The 18,834-nt window shown below is 44.4% G+C and overlaps 1 protein-coding gene across 6 annotated transcripts in view; it reads right to left on the bottom strand.

Annotated features, from left to right (window-relative positions):
* The window catches only part of LOC139368993 (arginine-glutamic acid dipeptide repeats protein-like), an 89,175-nt gene that overhangs the window by 56,236 nt on the left and 14,105 nt on the right, over positions 1–18,834 (bottom strand). For all 6 annotated transcript variants that reach the window (XM_071108538.1, XM_071108531.1, XM_071108532.1 and 3 more), the window contains exon 5: positions 17,558–17,656. In XM_071108538.1, coding sequence (XP_070964639.1) covers positions 17,558–17,656 — 99 coding nt within the window. The remainder of the gene's footprint in view (positions 1–17,557; positions 17,657–18,834) is intronic.

The following is an 18,834-nucleotide window of genomic DNA, read 5'->3' as shown; positions in this document are numbered from 1 at the left end:
TGACTCCATTTAGTCGCCGGGACAACAGACTTGTCCCGGCGACTAAAATACTTTTATACATTGTGTCTTCTAGGGCTGACTCCATTTAGTCGCCGGGACAACAGACGACCTCTGACCAGTCAAATTTATGGACACCTACTCATTGGAAGGGTTTTTTTATTTGACTATTTACAATTATTTATTGTAAATATATATATATATTTTTTCATATAACACTTTTTTTGGGGGGGGGTTACTACATGATTCCATATGTGTTATTTCATCGTTTTGATGTCTTCACTATTATTCTACAATGTAGAAAATTGTAAAAAAAATAATAATAAAAACCCTTCGAATGAGTAGGTGTGTCCAAACATTAGACTTTTTTTTATGCGTATGGAAAATGTCTGAGACTTTTTTTATTTAAGCTCATGAAACCAACACATTACATGTTGCGTTTTATATTTTTGTTCAGTGTATATACAACCCCATACCAGGTGAGGACACCCCATAGAGATACTATATAATGCATATACATACAGTACCAGTCAAAAGTTTGGATACAACTACTGGATCGAAGGGTTTTTCTTTATTTAATTTTCTACATTGTACAACAATAGAAAGAAACCCTTCCAATGAGTAGGTTTTGGCCTGATTACACATAGAAGTAGGTCTATAGACTACCTGATTACACATAGAAGTAGGTCTATAGACTACCTGATTACACATAGAAGTAGGTCTATAGACTACCTGATTACACATAGAAGTAGGTCTATAGACTACCTGATTACACATAGAAGTAGGTCTATAGACTACCTGATTACACATAGAAGTAGGTCTATAGGCTACCTGATTACACATAGAAGTAGGTCTATAGACTACCTGATTACACATAGAAGTAGGTCTATAGACTACCTGATTACACATAGAAGTAGGTCTATAGGCTACCTTATTACACATAGAAGTAGGTTTATAGGCTACCTGATTACACATAGAAGTAGGTCTATAGGCTACCTGATTACACATAGAAGTAGGTCTATAGACTACCTGATTACACATAGAAGTAGGTCTATAGACTACCTGATTACACATAGAAGTAGGTCTATAGGCTACCTGATTACACATAGAAGTAGGTCTATAGGCTACCTGATTACACATAGAAGTAGGTCTATAGACTACCTGATTACACATAGAAGTAGGTCTATAGACTACCTGATTACACATAGAAGTAGGTCTATAGACTACCTGATTACACATAGAAGTAGGTCTATAGACTACCTGATTACACATAGAAGTAGGTCTATAGACTACCTGATTACACATAGAAGTAGGTCTATAGGCTACCTGATTACACATAGAAGTAGGTCTATAGACTACCTGATTACACATAGAAGTAGGTCTATAGACTACCTGATTACACATAGAAGTAGGTCTATAGGCTACCTTATTACACATAGAAGTAGGTTTATAGGCTACCTGATTACACATAGAAGTAGGTCTATAGGCTACCTGATTACACATAGAAGTAGGTCTATAGACTACCTGATTACACATAGAAGTAGGTCTATAGACTACCTGATTACACATAGAAGTAGGTCTATAGGCTACCTTATTACACATAGAAGTAGGTTTATAGGCTACCTGATTACACATAGAAGTAGGTCTATAGGCTACCTGATTACACATAGAAGTAGGTCTATAGACTACCTGATTACACATAGAAGTAGGTCTATAGACTACCTGATTACACATAGAAGTAGGTCTATAGGCTACCTGATTACACATAGAAGTAGGTCTATAGGCTACCTGATTACACATAGAAGTAGGTCTATAGACTACCTGATTACACATAGAAGTAGGTCTATAGACTACCTGATTACACATAGAAGTAGGTCTATAGACTACCTGATTACACATAGAAGTAGGTCTATAGACTACCTGATTACACATAGAAGTAGGTCTATAGACTACCTGATTACACATAGAAGTAGGTCTATAGACTACCTGATTACACATAGAAGTAGGTCTATAGACTACCTGATTACACATAGAAGTAGGTCTATAGGCTACCTGATTACACATAGAAGTAGGTCTATAGACTACCTGATTACACATAGAAGTAGGTCTATAGGCTACCTGATTACACATAGAAGTAGGTCTATAGACTACCTGATTACACATAGAAGTAGGTCTATAGACTACCTGATTACACATAGAAGTAGGTCTATAGACTACCTGATTACACATAGAAGTAGGTCTATAGACTACCTGATTACACATAGAAGTAGGTCTATAGGCTACCTGATTACACATAGAAGTAGGTCTATAGACTACCTGATTACACATAGAAGTAGGTCTATAGACTACCTGATTACACATAGAAGTAGGTCTATAGACTACCTGATTACACATAGAAGTAGGTCTATAGACTACCTGATTACACATAGAAGTAGGTCTATAGGCTACCTGATTACACATAGAAGTAGGTCTATAGACTACCAGATTACACATAGAAGTAGGTCTATAGACTACCTGATTACACATAGAAGTAGGTCTATAGACTACCTGATTACACATAGAAGTAGGTCTATAGACTACCTGATTACACATAGAAGTAGGTCTATAGACTACCTGATTACACATAGAAGTAGGTCTATAGACTACCTGATTACACATAGAAGTAGGTCTATAGGCTACCTGGCCTGATTACACATAGAAGTAGACCTATAGGCTACCTGGCCTGATTACACATTGAAGTAGGTCTATAGACTACCTGGCCTGATTACACATTGAAGTAGGTCTATAGACTACCTGGCCTGATTACACATTGAAGTAGGTCTATAGACTACCTGGCCTGATTACACATAGAAGTAGGTCTATAGACTACCTGATTACACATATAAGTAGGTATATAGACTACCTGATTACACATAGAAGTAGACCTATAGACTACCTGGCCTGATTACACATTGAAGTAGGTCTATAGGCTACCTGGCCTGATTACACATTGAAGTAGGTCTATAGGCTACCTGGCCTGATTACACATTGAAGTAGGTCTATAGACCACCTGGCCTGATTACACATAGAAGTAGACCTATAGACTACCTGGTCTGATTACACATAGAAGTAGGTCTATAGACTACCTGATTACACATAGAAGTAGGCCTATAGACTACCTGATTACACATTGAAGTAGGTCTATAGACTACCTGGTCTGATTACACATAGAAGTAGGTCTATAGGCTACCTGGCCTGCGTGAAAATGGAGGCATATAAATGTGCCCATTTGGGGATCTGATAGTATTTCTGATTGGCTTAACTTCCCACCACTAATGAGCAGTGGAGCTTTTCAAAGTCATGTTTTCTTCATCTCAAACAGCAAGCCAACAAAGTCTGTTTTTACATCACATTGAGAATGACAATAATTCCTCAATGTATTAGAAAAATCTTTCCATCTCTCTCTCCCCCTGTCGATAACCACTCAGCGTGAAAAGGGGGGAAATGTTGTGCTCTGAGGCAGTCGAAAAATAGACCTACTTAATTGCTTCTTATCTATTGCTCAAATAGCCTACAGCTGTGTCTGTCCATTTCCTAGCACAGGAAATGCTGAAGGCCCAGAATATTTTATACAATGTTGTAAGTTTGCTAGTGAGAGCTTTGAGCCAGACCCAAGTTAAGAGTTGATACAATGTTTTAAGTTCGTTGCAGACGGGCCATGCATAGCCAAATGTGATTTATAGGATTTAAACATTTTTATCGGGATATTTTAACCTGCAGGATATAATGTTTTTGTTTGTTGGCTTTATTGATTTTCTTTCTTTTTTTTTTTACATAGATATTAATGGCAATAAAAGTTGCTTTTTAGGTTTGTATTATTTTCATTTAGATAGAATTATAAATTGAGATACAAAGACATCTTTTAAATGAAATTTAACTGTTCCAGGAAAAATGTGCAAAATGAAAACCATAAACTGTCACGGAGATTGGTAGAAATGGCCAGATAAATGGTCATTCACGCACGAGAAAGGTTGCAGACTCCTCGTGTAGCTTATTGTCGGCAACTTCAGGAGAGTAACGGCAGAATCTGAGAACGCCAGCAGGAGGACGACGGTCAGTGATGTAAAGCGGCGTCAGTGACGTAAAGCGGCGTCAGTGACGTAAAGCGGCGTCAGTGACGTAAAGCGGCGTCAGTGACGTAAAGCGGTATCAGTGACGTAAAGCGGTATCAGTGACGTAAAGCGGCGTCAGTGACGTAAAGCGGCATCAGCGACGTAAAGCGGTATCAGTGACGTAAAGCGGTATCAGTGACGTAAAGCGGTATCAGCGACGTAAAGCGGTATCAGTGACGTAAAGCGGTATCAGTGACGTAAAGCGGTGTCAGTGACGTAAAGCGGTATCAGTGACGTAAAGCGGTATCAGTGACGTAAAGCGGTATCAGCGACGTAAAGCGGTATCAGTGACGTAAAGCGGTATCAGTGACGTAAAGCGGTATCAGTGACGTAAAGCGGTATCAGTGACGTAAAGCGGTATCAGTGACGTAAAGCGGCATCAGTGACGTAAAGCGGCGTCAGTGACGTAAAGCGGCGTCAGTGACGTAAAGCGGCGTCAGTGACGTAAAGCGGCGTCAGTGACGTAAAGCGGCGTCAGTGGCGTAAAGCGGTATCAGTGACGTAAAGCGGTATCAGTGACGTAAAGCGGTGTCAGTGACGTAAAGCGGTATCAGTGACGTAAAGCGGTATCAGTGACGTAAAGCGGTATCAGTGACGTAAAGCGGTGTCAGTGACGTAAAGCGGTGTCAGTGACGTAAAGCGGTATCAGTGACGTAAAGCGGTATCAGTGACGTAAAGCGGTATCAGTGACGTAAAGCGGTATCAGTGACGTAAAGCAGTACTTCATTTCCTGGGGTGTATGGGCTCTGGCCCTGCTTGTGACTAACCTCAACGAGGCAACGGTAAACATGTCGTCCCCCACAAATGATGCAGCGCCCCCCTTGGGCCAATTCAGATATTGCTTGTGACTAATACATTTAAATGAATTGCCATAGCTCCCGCCTTGTGCCGGATCAGTATCATTTTGTAAACACCCGGTCTCTATTGCAAGACGTATCACTAACAGAAGCTTTGTTAAAATCGCCCCAATGCGGTCTTGAGAAATCTCGTGTGACTAACATACAGACCCAGAGTCCCCTCCACAATTTCATGGTGGTGGGGGGGGAACGACGACAATTAACACTCATCACTACACAGCAGCAGCCACTCCCCCCAGTCCCAATCATATCACCCAATTATCTCATCCTCACTAATGTTCTGTTCACACAGCCTGGCTGTCTGGAGATGTATTGCTCAGTTGGCTGAGCTGTTCAGACGGCTGACTGTACTGCACACACTCCTCCTCCTCCCTCCCCCCACTTCACTCCTCTAATCCTCCCTGCCCTACTCCTTCACTCCTTCCTTTCCGTCTCTCTGCCTTCCCTCCCTCCTTTCCCCCCCCCCTCTACATGCCGGCTCCGGTTAAAAGCTCCATTTCAGCTGCCGCCTGGGCTCTCCGCTCTCGTCCTCCCTTCATTCCATCTCTCCTGCCTCTCCAGCCCCGGCTAATAAATCATACACCAATCTGCTCCACCAATCGCTTTGCTCCGCTCTGCTTGGCCCTGCTCCCTCCCCCTCAACTCTTCTCTCTCTCTCTCTCTCTACTCTTCCTCTGCTCCCTCCCACCCTCCCTCCCTCGCCACCCCTGCTCCCATTGCTCCAGACCTCTGTTGCCTGGCAACGCAGCAGGGGAGGGAGGAGGGGCCGAGCTGAGTGAGCCAAAGAGAGAGCAAGAGAAAAGAGAAGGAGAGAAGAGAGGGGGAGGATAGGGGAGGCGGAGGCAGGGTGGGAAGCAGACTAGCTACCAAATCACCAGCCGGCTGTGTGTGCTGAAACAACAGGGTTCTCTCTCTGTCAGTGTTCCAAGAGAGAGGCTGGCGCTTTCACCCAGTCTCCCCTCCCTCCGCTGAATTTAACAGTACTCTATTGTGTGGCATTAGAGGAGAGGAGCGATAGAAAGGGAGGAGGAGAGGGAGAGCAAACAGCTAAAAAGGTCACTGTGATGTGTTAGTACTTCCTGCTTCAGAGCTGATTGTTATGAAGCTATGAAACGGGTGAAGATCATGCTGGTTATACACACACGCACACACAGAGGACACACTAACACACAGAGGACACACTAACACACACACACACACACACACGGGAGACACACACATGCAGACAGAGGACACACACACACAGAAAGGACACACACACACACAGAGAGGACACACACACACACAGAGAGGACACACACACACACACACACAGAGGACACACACACACAGAGGACACACACACACAGAGAGGACACACACACACAGAGAGGACACACACACAGAGAGAGGACACACACTCACACAGACAGAGGACACACACACACACACACACAGACAGAGGACACACACACACACACACACAGACAGAGGACACACACACACACACACACAGACAGAGGACACACACACACACACACACAGACAGAGGACACACACACACACACACACACAGACAGAGGACACACACACACACACACATGACAGAGGAAACACACACAGAGGATATACACACACATCCTCTCCATGGTGTCAAGACACCCCACATCCTCTCCATGGAGACAAGACACCCCACATCATCTCCATGGTGACAAGACACCCCACATCCTCTCCATGGTGACAAGACACCCCACATCCTCTCCATGGTGACAAGACACCCCACATCCTCTCCATGGTGACAAGACACCCCACATCCTCTCCATGGTGACAAGACACCCCACATCCTCTCCATGGTGACACAAGACAACCCACATCCTCTACATGGTGACAAGACAACCCACATCCTCTCCATGGTAACACAAGACAGCCCACACCCTCTCCATGGTGACAAGACACCCCACATCCTCTCCATGGTAACACAAGACACCCCACATCCTCTCCATGGTGACAAGACACCCCACATCCTCTCCATGGTGACAAGACACCCCACATCCTCTCCATGGTGACAAGACATCCCACATCCTCTCCATGGTAACACAAGACAGCCCACACTTTCCATGGTGACAAGACACCCCACATCCTCTCCATGGTGACAAGACACCCCACATCCTCTCCATGGTGACACAAGACAACCCACATCCTCTACATGGTGACAAGACAACCCACATCCTCTCCATGGTAACACAAGACAGCCCACACCCTCTCCATGGTGACAAGACACCCCACATCTTCTCCATGGTGACACAAGACACCCCACATCCTCTCCATGGTGACAAGACACCCCACATCCTCTCCATGGTGACAAGACACCCCACATCCTCTCCATGGTGACAAGACACCCCACATCCTCTCCATGGTGACAAGACACCCCACATCGTCTTTGTAGATTGCTTACATGTTGAAACAAGAACCTCAGCTATGCTACAAACATTTCACCGTAGAGAGAAACAAGATATTCCAACAGAACGTTAGCATTGTTCAGTATACTTGCAGACACTACTAGTTTAGCTAATAGTGTATTTCTTACTCCTTCTATAGAAGCCAGCAACAGTTACTTGTCAGGAAGGAATGTCAGTTCCTGACAACAGTTACTACTGATCAAAAATCAGTTACTACTGATCAAAAATATAACATTCCTTCCTGACAACAGTTACTATACCGATCAAAAATATAACATTCCTTCCTGACAACAGTTACTATACCGATCAAAAATATAACATTCCTTCCTGACAACAGTTACTATACCGATCGAAAATATAACATTCCTTCCTGACAACAGTTACTATACCGATCGAAAATATAACATTCCTTCCTGACAACAGTTACTATACCGATCGAAAATATAACATTCCTTCCTGACAACAGTTACTATACCGATCAAAAATATAACATTCCTTCCTGACAACAGTTACTATACCGATCAAAAATATAACATTCCTTCCTGACAACAGTTACTATACCGATCAAAAATATAACATTCCTTCCTGACAACAGTTACTATACCGATCAAAAATATAACATTCCTTCCTGACAACAGTTACTATACCGATCAAAAATATAACATTCCTTCCTGACAACAGTTACTATACCGATCAAAAATATAACATTCCTTCCTGACAACAGTTACTATACCGATCAAAAATATAACATTCCTTCCTGACAACAGTTACTATACCGATCAAAAATATAACATTCCTTCCTGACAACAGTTACTATACCGATCAAAAATATAACATTCCTTCCTGACAACAGTTACTATACCGATCAAAAATATAACATTCCTTCCTGACAACAGTTACTATACCGATCGAAAATATAACATTCCTTCCTGACAACAGTTACTATACCGATCGAAAATATAACATTCCTTCCTGACAACAGTTACTATACCGATCGAAAATATAACATTCCTTCCTGACAACAGTTACTATACCGATCAAAAATATAACATTCCTTCCTGACAACAGTTACTATACCGATCAAAAATATAACATTCCTTCCTGACAACAGTTACTATACCGATCAAAAATATAACATTCCTTCCTGACAACAGTTACTATACCGATCGAAAATATAACATTCCTTCCTGACAACAGTTACTATACCGATCGAAAATATAACATTCCTTCCTGACAACAGTTACTATACCGATCGAAAATATAACATTCCTTCCTGACAACAGTTACTATACCGATCAAAAATATAACATTCCTTCCTGACAACAGTTACTATACCGATCAAAAATATAACATTCCTTCCTGACAACAGTTACTATACCGATCAAAAATATAACATTCCTTCCTGACAACAGTTACTATACCGATCAAAAATATAACATTCCTTCCTGACAACAGTTACTATACCGATCAAAAATATAACATTCCTTCCTGACAACAGTTACTATACCGATCAAAAATATAACATTCCTTCCTGACAACAGTTACTATACCGATCAAAAATATAACATTCCTTCCTGACAACAGTTACTATACCGATCAAAAATATAACATTCCTTCCTGACAACAGTTACTATACCGATCAAAAATATAACATTCCTTCCTGACAACAGTTACTATACCGATCAAAAATATAACATTCCTTCCTGACAACAGTTACTATACCGATCAAAAATATAACATTCCTTCCTGACAACAGTTACTATACCGATCAAAAATATAACAAATCAACGTAAATGCAAGATAAAACTATTTCAAAGATTTTACTGAGTTACAGTTTACAAGGAAATCAGTCAATTTAAATGTTCAAGCCCTAATTTATGGATTTCCCATGACTGGGAATACAGATACGTATCTGTTGATCACAGATAGCAAAGCAAAAAGAAGTAGGGGCTGTGGATCAGAAAACCAGTCAGTATCTGGTGTGACCCCAATTTGTCTCACGCAGCGCGACACATTTCCTTCACATAGAGTGGATCAGATTGTGGCCTGTGGAATCTTGTCCCTCTCCTCATCAATGGCTGTGTGAAATTGCTGGATATTGGCGGGAACTGGAACACGCTGAAGTACACGTAGATACATGTCTGGTGAGTATGCAGGCCATGGAAGAACATGTTCAGCTTCCAGGAATTGTGTACAGATCCTTACTACATGGGGCCGTGCATTATCATGCTGATAAGCGAGGTGATGGCGGTGGATGAATGACACGACAATGTGCATCAAGACCTCGTCACGGTATCTGTGTATTCAAATTGCCGTCGATAAAATGCAATTGTGTTCGTTGTCTGTAGCCTCTACCTGCCCATACCATAACTCGACAGCCACCATGGGGCACTCTGTTCACAACGTTGTCGTCAGCAAACTACTCGCCCCACACAATGACATACACGTTAGTGGTGCACGGGTCACATGTTTGTTCACCCGCAATTGCTAACAAACCCATCCGCAACCGGCCGACTACATGTGATAAAGTGAAAACCTGGAGGCCCGTACCCAACCCTAACATGGTAATATAGAAACTGCACAGTAGGCTACAGTCAAAGATGGCAGAACGATTCTTTGACAGGGTGCAGGACTATTTTCCTGATTTTTAGATATGTTTCTGCTTGTAATTCCCGACATTTTGGTAGGCTATTTGTTTGTCAACAGAAATATAATTAGATCCATGCAGCTTCTCTTCTGTCACTATATGTTGCCCTAGAAGACTAAACAAACCATTGCTCAACAGAATAAGGTCATAAATGGATAGAATGAATGATGTCATAAATGGATAGAATGAATGATGTCATAAATGGATAGACTGAATGATGTCATAAACAGATAGAATGAATGATGTCATAAATGGATAGAATGAATGCTTCAATCTAGTTGACATCTGTGAAGTTCTCTGTCAACTTTCGTGGAGCAAAGATGTTAGAGACTGGCAAGAAAGTACAATAAAGGAAAAAAATGGAAAGATTCTGTGAAAAATATCCAAACGACATCAGTTTTACATTTAACCTTTATTTAACTAGGCAAGTCGGTTAAGAACAAATTCTTATTTGCAATGATGGCCTACCCCGGCCAAACCAGTGGTGGTAGTAGTAGAAGTAGTGGTGGTAGTAGTGGTGTGGTGGTGGTAGTAGTGGTGGTGGTGGTGATAGTAGTGGTGGTGGTAGTAGTGGTGGTGGTGATAGTAGTGGTGGTAGTAGTAGAAGTAGTGGTGGTGGTAATGGTGGTGGGAGTAGTAGTGGTGGTGGTAGTGGTGGTGGTGGTGATAGTAGTGGTGGTAGTAGTAGTGGTGGTAGTAGTAGTGGTGGTGGTGATAGTAGTGGTGGTAGTAGTAGTGGTGGTGGTAGTGGTGGTTGTGGTTGTAACAGTAGTGGTGGTAGTAGTAGAAGTAGTGGTGGTAGTAGTGGTGGTGGTGGTGATAGTAGTGGTGGAGGTGGTAGTAGTAGTGGTGGTAGTGGTGGTGGGGTAGATGTTGGGGTAGTGGTGGATTGTGGGGGTGGTAGTGGTGGTAGTAGTGGTGGTGGTGGTGGTAGTAGTGGTGGTGGTGATAGTAGTGGTGGTGGTGGTGATAGTAGTGGTGGTGGTGGTGATAGTAGTGGTGGTGTTGGTAGTAGTGGTGGTGGTGGTGGTAGTAGTAGTAGTGGTGGTGGTGATAGTAGTGGTGGTAGTAGTAGTAGTAGTGGTGGTGGTAGTGGTGGTGGTAGTAGTGGTGGTGGTAGTGGTGGTGGTAGTAGTGGTGTGGTGGTGGTAGTAGTGGTGGAGGTGGTGATAGTAGTGGTGGTGATAGTAGTGGTGGTGGTGATAGTAGTGGTGGTAGTAGTAGTAGTAGTGGTGGTGGTAGTGGTGGTGGTAGTAGTGGTAGTAGTAGTGGTGGTGGTGATAGTAGTGGTGGTAGTAGTAGTAGTAGTGGTGGTGGTAGTGGTGGTGGTGGTAGTGGTGGTGGTAGTAGTGGTGGTGGTAGTAGTAGTAGTAGTGGTGGTGGTAGTGGTAGTAGTAGAAGTAGTGGTGGTAGTAGTGGTGTGGTGGTGGTAGTAGTGGTGATAGTAGTGGTGGTGGTAGTAGTGGTGGTGGTAGTAGTGGTGGTGGTGATAGTAGTGGTGGTAGTAGTAGTGGTGGTGGTAGTGGTGGTTGTGGTTGTAACAGTAGTGGTAGTAGTAGTGGTGGTGGTAGTGGTGGTTGTGGTTGTAACAGTAGTGGTGGTGGTAGTAGAAGTAGTGGTGGTAGTAGTGGTGGTGGTGGTGGTAGTAGTGGTGATAGTAGTGGTGGAGGTGGTAGTAGTAGTGGTGGTAGTGGTGGTGGGGTAGATGTTGGGGTAGTGGTGGATTGTGGGGGTGGTAGTGGTGGTGGTAGTGGTGGGGTAGTTGTTGGGTAGTGATGGTAGTTGTTGGGGTAGTGGTGGAAGCTGTGGGGTAGTGGTGGAAGCTGTGTGGGTGGTGGTGGTAGTTGCGGTAGTGGTAATTGCGGTAGTGGTGGGGGTAGTTGTGGTGGTGGAAGTTGTGGGGGTGGTAGTGGTGGTTGCGGTAGTGGTGGGGGTAGTTGTGGTGATGTAGGTGGTAATGGTGGTGGCAGTGGTGGGGGTAGTTATGGTGGAGGTAGATGTGGTGGTAGTAGTAGTTGTGGTGGTGGTCGTTGTTGGGGTGGTAGTGGTAGTTGCGGTAGTGGTGGGGGAAGTTGTGGTGGTGGTGGTAGTAGTTGTGGTGGTGGTCGTTGTGGGGGTGGTAGTGGTAATGGTGGGGGTAGTTGCGGTGGTGGTGGTAGTAGTTGTGGTGGTAGTGGTAATGGTGGTGGTGGAGGTTGTGGGAGCAGTGGTGGAAGTTGTGGGGGTAGTGGTGGTGGTAGTGTTGGTGGTGGTAGTTGCGGTAGTGGTGGGTGTAGTTGTGGTGGTGGTAGTTGTGAGGATAGTGGTGGTCGTAGAAGTGGTGGGGGTAGTTGTTGGGGTAGTGGTGGTAGTTGTTGGGGTAGTAAATATACATGGCCTCCCGGGTGGCGTAGTGGTCTAGGGCACTGCATCGCAGCGCTAGCTGTGCCAGCAGAGACTCTGGGATCGCGCCCAGGCTCTGTCGCAGCCGGCCGCGACCGAGAGGTCCATGGAGCGACGCACTAGGCCTAGCATCATCCGGGTTAGGCAGGGTTTGGCCGGTAGGGATATCCTACTGGCCGGGCGCAGTGCACGCTAACCAAGGCCGCCAGGTGCACGGTGTTTCCTCCGACACATTGGTGCGGCTGGCTTCCGGGTTGGATGCGCGCTGTGTTAAGAAGCAGTGCGGCTTGGTACGGGAGTTGTAGCGATGAGACAAGATAGTAATTACTAACAATTGGATGGGTGCATTTTCTCCCCAATTTTGTTAGTAATTTCTCCTCAATTATATATTTAAAAAATTGAATTAGCACATTTACATAAATATTCAGTAAATATATTCATAATATAATATATTCATAAATATTCAGTTGAAGCAGCGATTACAGTCATAATGAGTCTTCTTGGGTATGACGTTATAAACTTGGCACACCTGTATTTGGGGAGTTTCTCCCGTTCTTCTCTGCAGATCCTCTCAAGCTCTCTGTCTGTGACCATTTCAGATTATTGTAGGGAGAATTTATAAGACTATTTCAGATTATGAGAGAGGTTTACTTTTTATTTTACCTTTATTTAACCAGGCAAGTCAGTTAAGAACAAATTCTTATTTACAATGACGGCCTAGGAACAGTGGGTTAATTAACTGCCTGTTCAGGGGCAGAACGACAGATTTGTACCTTGTCAGCTCGGGGATTTGAACTTGCAACCTTCCGGTTACTGGTCCAACGCTCTAACCACTAGGCTACCCTGCCGCCTCTACACTCTAACCACTAGGCTACCAGTGACCCTGCAGACAGGCTGATTCTGTCATCTCCACAGCCCCCACTGTCACTTGTATGCCCACTTCAAAAGGAAGAAGGGAGGAAGAAAAGAGAGCAGGAAGAAATAATGAGGCTGGACCTGGAGGGTGTACATAAAACGAGGGAGCAGCGAAGCCAATAGGGCCGATGTCTGAGCGTGTGTCTGCGTCAAGGTCGGGCTACATTTACACCTGTCTCTCAAGGCTGTGTGTGGGGCTGCGAAAGACCAGATGGAAATCACATCACTTCACTGGGAGTGAAGGAGGGAGGACGGGAGGGACAGAGTGCTGGGAAGGAATGAAGGAGTGAACAGGCCAGTGTCCTTGGAAGGTTAAGTACGGACTGGGTGGCTAGGTGACTGGCTGGGCTATGGACACCATGGGGAGGGCCCACAACCTTACAACAGACGACCGACCTCCTGCCTGCCTACCTCAGGCAGTAGGAAAACATATCTGGCTACTCTTTGCAGAGGGCGGCTATGCAATTAGAGGCCTGCGAATGGCCTGTGAGAGAACTGCGAGCTCGCCTCGGTGACGTATTCAGTATTCAGACTTGTTCCACATTTTGATACATTACAGCCTTGTTCTAAAATGGATTACATGATTATTTTTGCTCATCAATACCCCACAATGACAAAGCGTAAACACGTTTTTAGAAATGTTAACAGAATTTATTTTTTATTTTTTAAATGTAATAAAAATAGAAATACCATATTTACATAAGTATTCAGACCCTATTGCTATGAGACTGGAAATTGAGCTCAGGCGCATCCTGTTTCCATTGACTTGGTTCCATTAACTTGGTTGAACTCCACCTATCGTAAATGCAATTGATTGTACATGATTTGGAAAGGCACACACCGGTTTATATAAGGTCCAAGGCTGACAGTGCATGTCAGAGCAAAAACCAAGCCATGAGGTCGAAGGAATTGTCCGTAGAGATCCGAGACAGGATTGTGTGGAGGCACAGATCTGGGGAAGGGTACCAAAACATTTCTACAGCATTTATGGTCCCCAAGTACATCAACCTTAAATGGAACCACCGAGATGCTTTCTAGAGCTGGCCGCCGGCCCAAACTGAGCAATCGGGGTGAAGGGCCTTGGTCAGGGAGGTGACCAAGAACCCGATGTTCACTCTGGCAGAGCTCCACTGAGGGGATGGGAGAACCTTCCAGAAGGACAACCATCTCCGCAGCACTCCACTAATCAGGCCTTTATGGTAGAGTGGCCAGACGGCAGCCACTCCTCAGTAAAAGGCACAACAGCCCGCTTAGAGTTTGCCCAAAGGCACCTAAAGGACTCTCAGACCATGAGAAACAAGATTCTCTGGTCTAACAACCAGAATGCCAAGATTCACGTCTGGAGGATACTTGGCACTATCCCTACGGTGGATCTTGGTGGTGGCAGCATCATGCTGTGGGGATGTTTTTCAGCGGCAAGGACTAGAAGACTAGTCAGGATCGAGGGAAAGATGAACGGAGCAAAGTACAGAGAGATCCTTGATGTAAACCTGCTCCAGAGCGCTCAGGAACAGACGGGGGCGAAGGTTCACCTTCCATCAGGTCTACGACCCTAAGCACACAGCCTAGACAATGCAGGAGTGGGCTTCAGGACAAGTCTCTGAATGTCCTTGAGTGGCCCAGCCAGAGCCCGGACTGAATCCGATCGAACATCTCCGGAGAGACCTGAAAATAGCTGTGCAGTGACGCTCCCCATCCAACCTGATAGAGCTTGAGAGGATCTGCAGAGAAGAATGGGAGAAACTCCCCGAATACAGGTGTGCCAAGCTTGTAGAGTCATACCCAAGAAGACTTGAGGCTGTAATCACTGCCAAAGGTGCTTAAACAAAGTACTGAGTAAAAGGTCTGAATACTTATGTTAATGTGATATTTTTTTTTATCTTCATACATTTTCACTTTGTCATTATGGGGTATTGTGATGTCATTATGGGGTATTGTGATGTCATTATTGGGTATTGTGTGTAGATTGATAACGGGGAAAAAACAATTTAATCCATTTTAGAATAAGGCTGTAACTTAACAAAACGTGGAAAAAGTCAAGGGGTCTGAATACTTTCTGAATAAACTGTAAATCATACAGAGAATACATAGCTGGTCTATTGCTACTAAAGAACGAGTGACTTAATCTGTTACCATTACCTGCCTGGAATGACATAAAATGTCATGTACATGAGCACGAGACAAAACTAGAAGTTGTAATAATAGTACAAGACTAGGTTTTACTGTGGAAGAACTTGACTGACCTGCACAGAGCCCTGACCTCAACCTCAGGACCTACACGTTCCAATATGTTTTACTAGTCCAGGACAGGGCATACACAAACCAATATGTTTTACCACAGTACCAGTCAAAAGTTTAGACACGCCTACTCATTCAAGGGTTTTTCTTTATTTTTACTCATCTCTACAATGTAGAAAATAGTAAAAATAAAGAAAAACCTTTGAATGAGTAGGTGTGGCCAAACTTGTCACTGGTACTGTAGCCCAGGTCAGGAACTACCAAAGACAGACGATTTTAACACGCTACACGCTTCAGCACTCGGTGATCTTAGGCTTGTGTGCGGCTGCTCGGCCATGGAAACACATTTCATGAAGCAAATCACAACATCGTCTACCCTCAGTTGCAACACTCACTACCGAGTTCCAAACTGTCTCTGGAAGCAACGTCAGCACAAGAACTGTCCATCGGGAGTTACATGAAATGTGTTTCCATGGCGGCCGAGCAGCCGCATACAAGTCTAGCGTTGGCCGGAGTGGTGTAAAGCTCACCGCCATTGGACTCTTATCTAAAGTGAGGAATCGCGCTTCACCATTTGGCAGATGCCAGGAGAACGCTACCTGCCCCAATGCATTGTGCCAACTGTAAAGTTTGGTGGAGGAGGAATAATGGTCTGGGGCTGTTTTCCATGGTTCGGGCCCCTTACTTCCAGTGAAGGGTAATATTAACACTACAGCATAAAGACATTGTAGGCGATTCTGTGCTTCCAACACTGTGGCAATCGTTTGGGGAAGGCCCTTTCCTGTTTCAGCATAACAATGCCTCCGTGCACAAAGAGAGGTCCATACAGAAATGGTTTGTAGAGATCGCAGTGGAAGAACTTGACTGGCCTGCACATAGCTCTGACTAACTCCATCAAACACCTTTGGGATGAATTGAAACGGCGACTGCGAGCCAGGCCTAATCACCCCCAACATCAGTACCCAACCTCACTAATGCTCTTGTGGCTGAATGGAATCAAGTCCCCCTGCAGCAATGTTCCAACATCTAGTGGAAAGCCTTCCCAGAAGAGTGGAGGCTGTTATAGCAGCAATGTTCCAACATCTAGTGGAAAGTCTTCCCAGAAGAGTGGAGGCTGTTATAGCAGCAACGTTCCAACATCTAGTGGAAAGCCTTCCCAGAAGAGTGGAGGCTGTTACAGCAGCAATGTTCCAACATCTAGAGGAAAGCCTTCCCAGAAGAGTGGAGGCTGTTATAGCAGCAATGTTCCAACATCTAGTGGAAAGCCTTCCCAGAAGACTGGAGGCTGTTATAGCAGCAAAGGGGGGACCAACTCCATATTAATGCCCGTGATTTTGGAATGAGACGTTGGACGAGCAGGTGTCCACATACCTTTGGCCATGTATTCTAATACCAGAACGTTCTAGCCCCAGCTGCACTGGAATCTAAATGGAGGACAACGATACAGGCTCTCAATCTTTTCCTTCTTCCTTACACACACACACACACACACACACACACACACACACACACACACACACACACACACACACACACACACACACACACACACACACACACACACACACACACACACACACAACTTCTTCCAAGATGAAGTTTTTTTTTCTGCAGTCGATATACAGGATGCAGCTGCTCTCAATACTAATATTTTACGTGGCCCAAACCAGCAGCTATACAGCAGAACCTTTGTCTCAACAGCTCCCTCTAAAGACAACCACAGGAACCCATAATAACAAGCCACTGGAGCATTGGAACAACATGACTTATATAAGTCTTGTGTGGACATTGTGCTAGGCAAGCTCAATCAAGCTCAGCTTGGAAAAAAAAATAATAACGTATTTAAACCCAGCTCTGATGGCAAAACGTCCTATCTGGAGGTTAAAGGTCATCAAATAATAATAATAATAATAATAATAATGAGTGTCTTACCACTTCGTCCTCCGACCAGCACTTCTCTATGAGTTTGGGAACAGGTTTCTTCACCAGTCGCTGTAGGGCCTTGCCTGCATCGTAACAGCTCTCGTGGAGCTGAGGAGGAAACACGGCAGTTCAACATTCACAATGCTATCTTTTTTATTTTATCTACAGACAAAATAAATGAATAACAGAAAGGTGACTGTATAAACTACAGTTAGAGACAGGTGTTAAACGTTGCATTATTTATGAAATTTTCTTGATTCATTTACATTAAAGCCCACATACCAACTGCTTTCATCGACACACACACACACACACACACACACACACACACACACACACACACACACACACACACACACAGACCCCACAACATGTCACAACATTATCCAGAGACACATACCAACTGCTTTCATCGACACACACACACAGACCCCACAACATGTCACAACATTATCCAGAGACACATACCAACTGCTTTCATCGACACACACACACACACACACAGACCCCACAACATGTCACAACATTATCCAGAGACACATACCAACTGCTTTCATCGACACACACACACACATACACACACACACACAGACCCCACAACATGTCACAACATTATCCAGAGACACATACCAACTGCTTTCATCGACACACACACACACACACACACACACACACAGACCCCACAACATGTCACAACATTATCCAGAGACACATACCAACTGCTTTCATCGACACACACACACACACACACAGACCCCACAACATGTCACAACATTATCCAGAGACACATACCAACTGCTTTCATCGACACACACACACACACACACAGACCCCACAACATGTCACAACATTATCCAGAGACACATACCAACTGCTTTCATCGACACACACACCCACACCCACACACACACACACACAGACCCCACAACATGTCACAACATTATCCAGAGACACATACCAACTGCTTTCATCGACACACACACACACACACACACAGACCCCACAACATGTCACAACATTATCCAGAGACACATACCAACTGCTTTCATCGACACACACACACAGACCCCACAACATGTCACAACATTATCCAGAGACACATACCAACTGCTTTCATCGACACACACACACACACAGACCCCACAACATGTCACAACATTATCCAGAGACACATACCAACTGCTTTCATCGACACACACACACACACACACAGACCCCACAACATGTCACAACATTATCCAGAGACACATACCAACTGCTTTCATCGACACACACACACACACACA

The sequence above is a fragment of the Oncorhynchus clarkii genome, chromosome 16 (genome assembly GCF_045791955.1).
Source record: "Oncorhynchus clarkii lewisi isolate Uvic-CL-2024 chromosome 16, UVic_Ocla_1.0, whole genome shotgun sequence".
Classification (NCBI taxonomy): domain Eukaryota; kingdom Metazoa; phylum Chordata; class Actinopteri; order Salmoniformes; family Salmonidae; genus Oncorhynchus; species Oncorhynchus clarkii.
The sequence above is the reverse complement of the archived record's forward strand: the minus strand, read 5'-3'. Positions and strand labels throughout refer to the sequence as shown.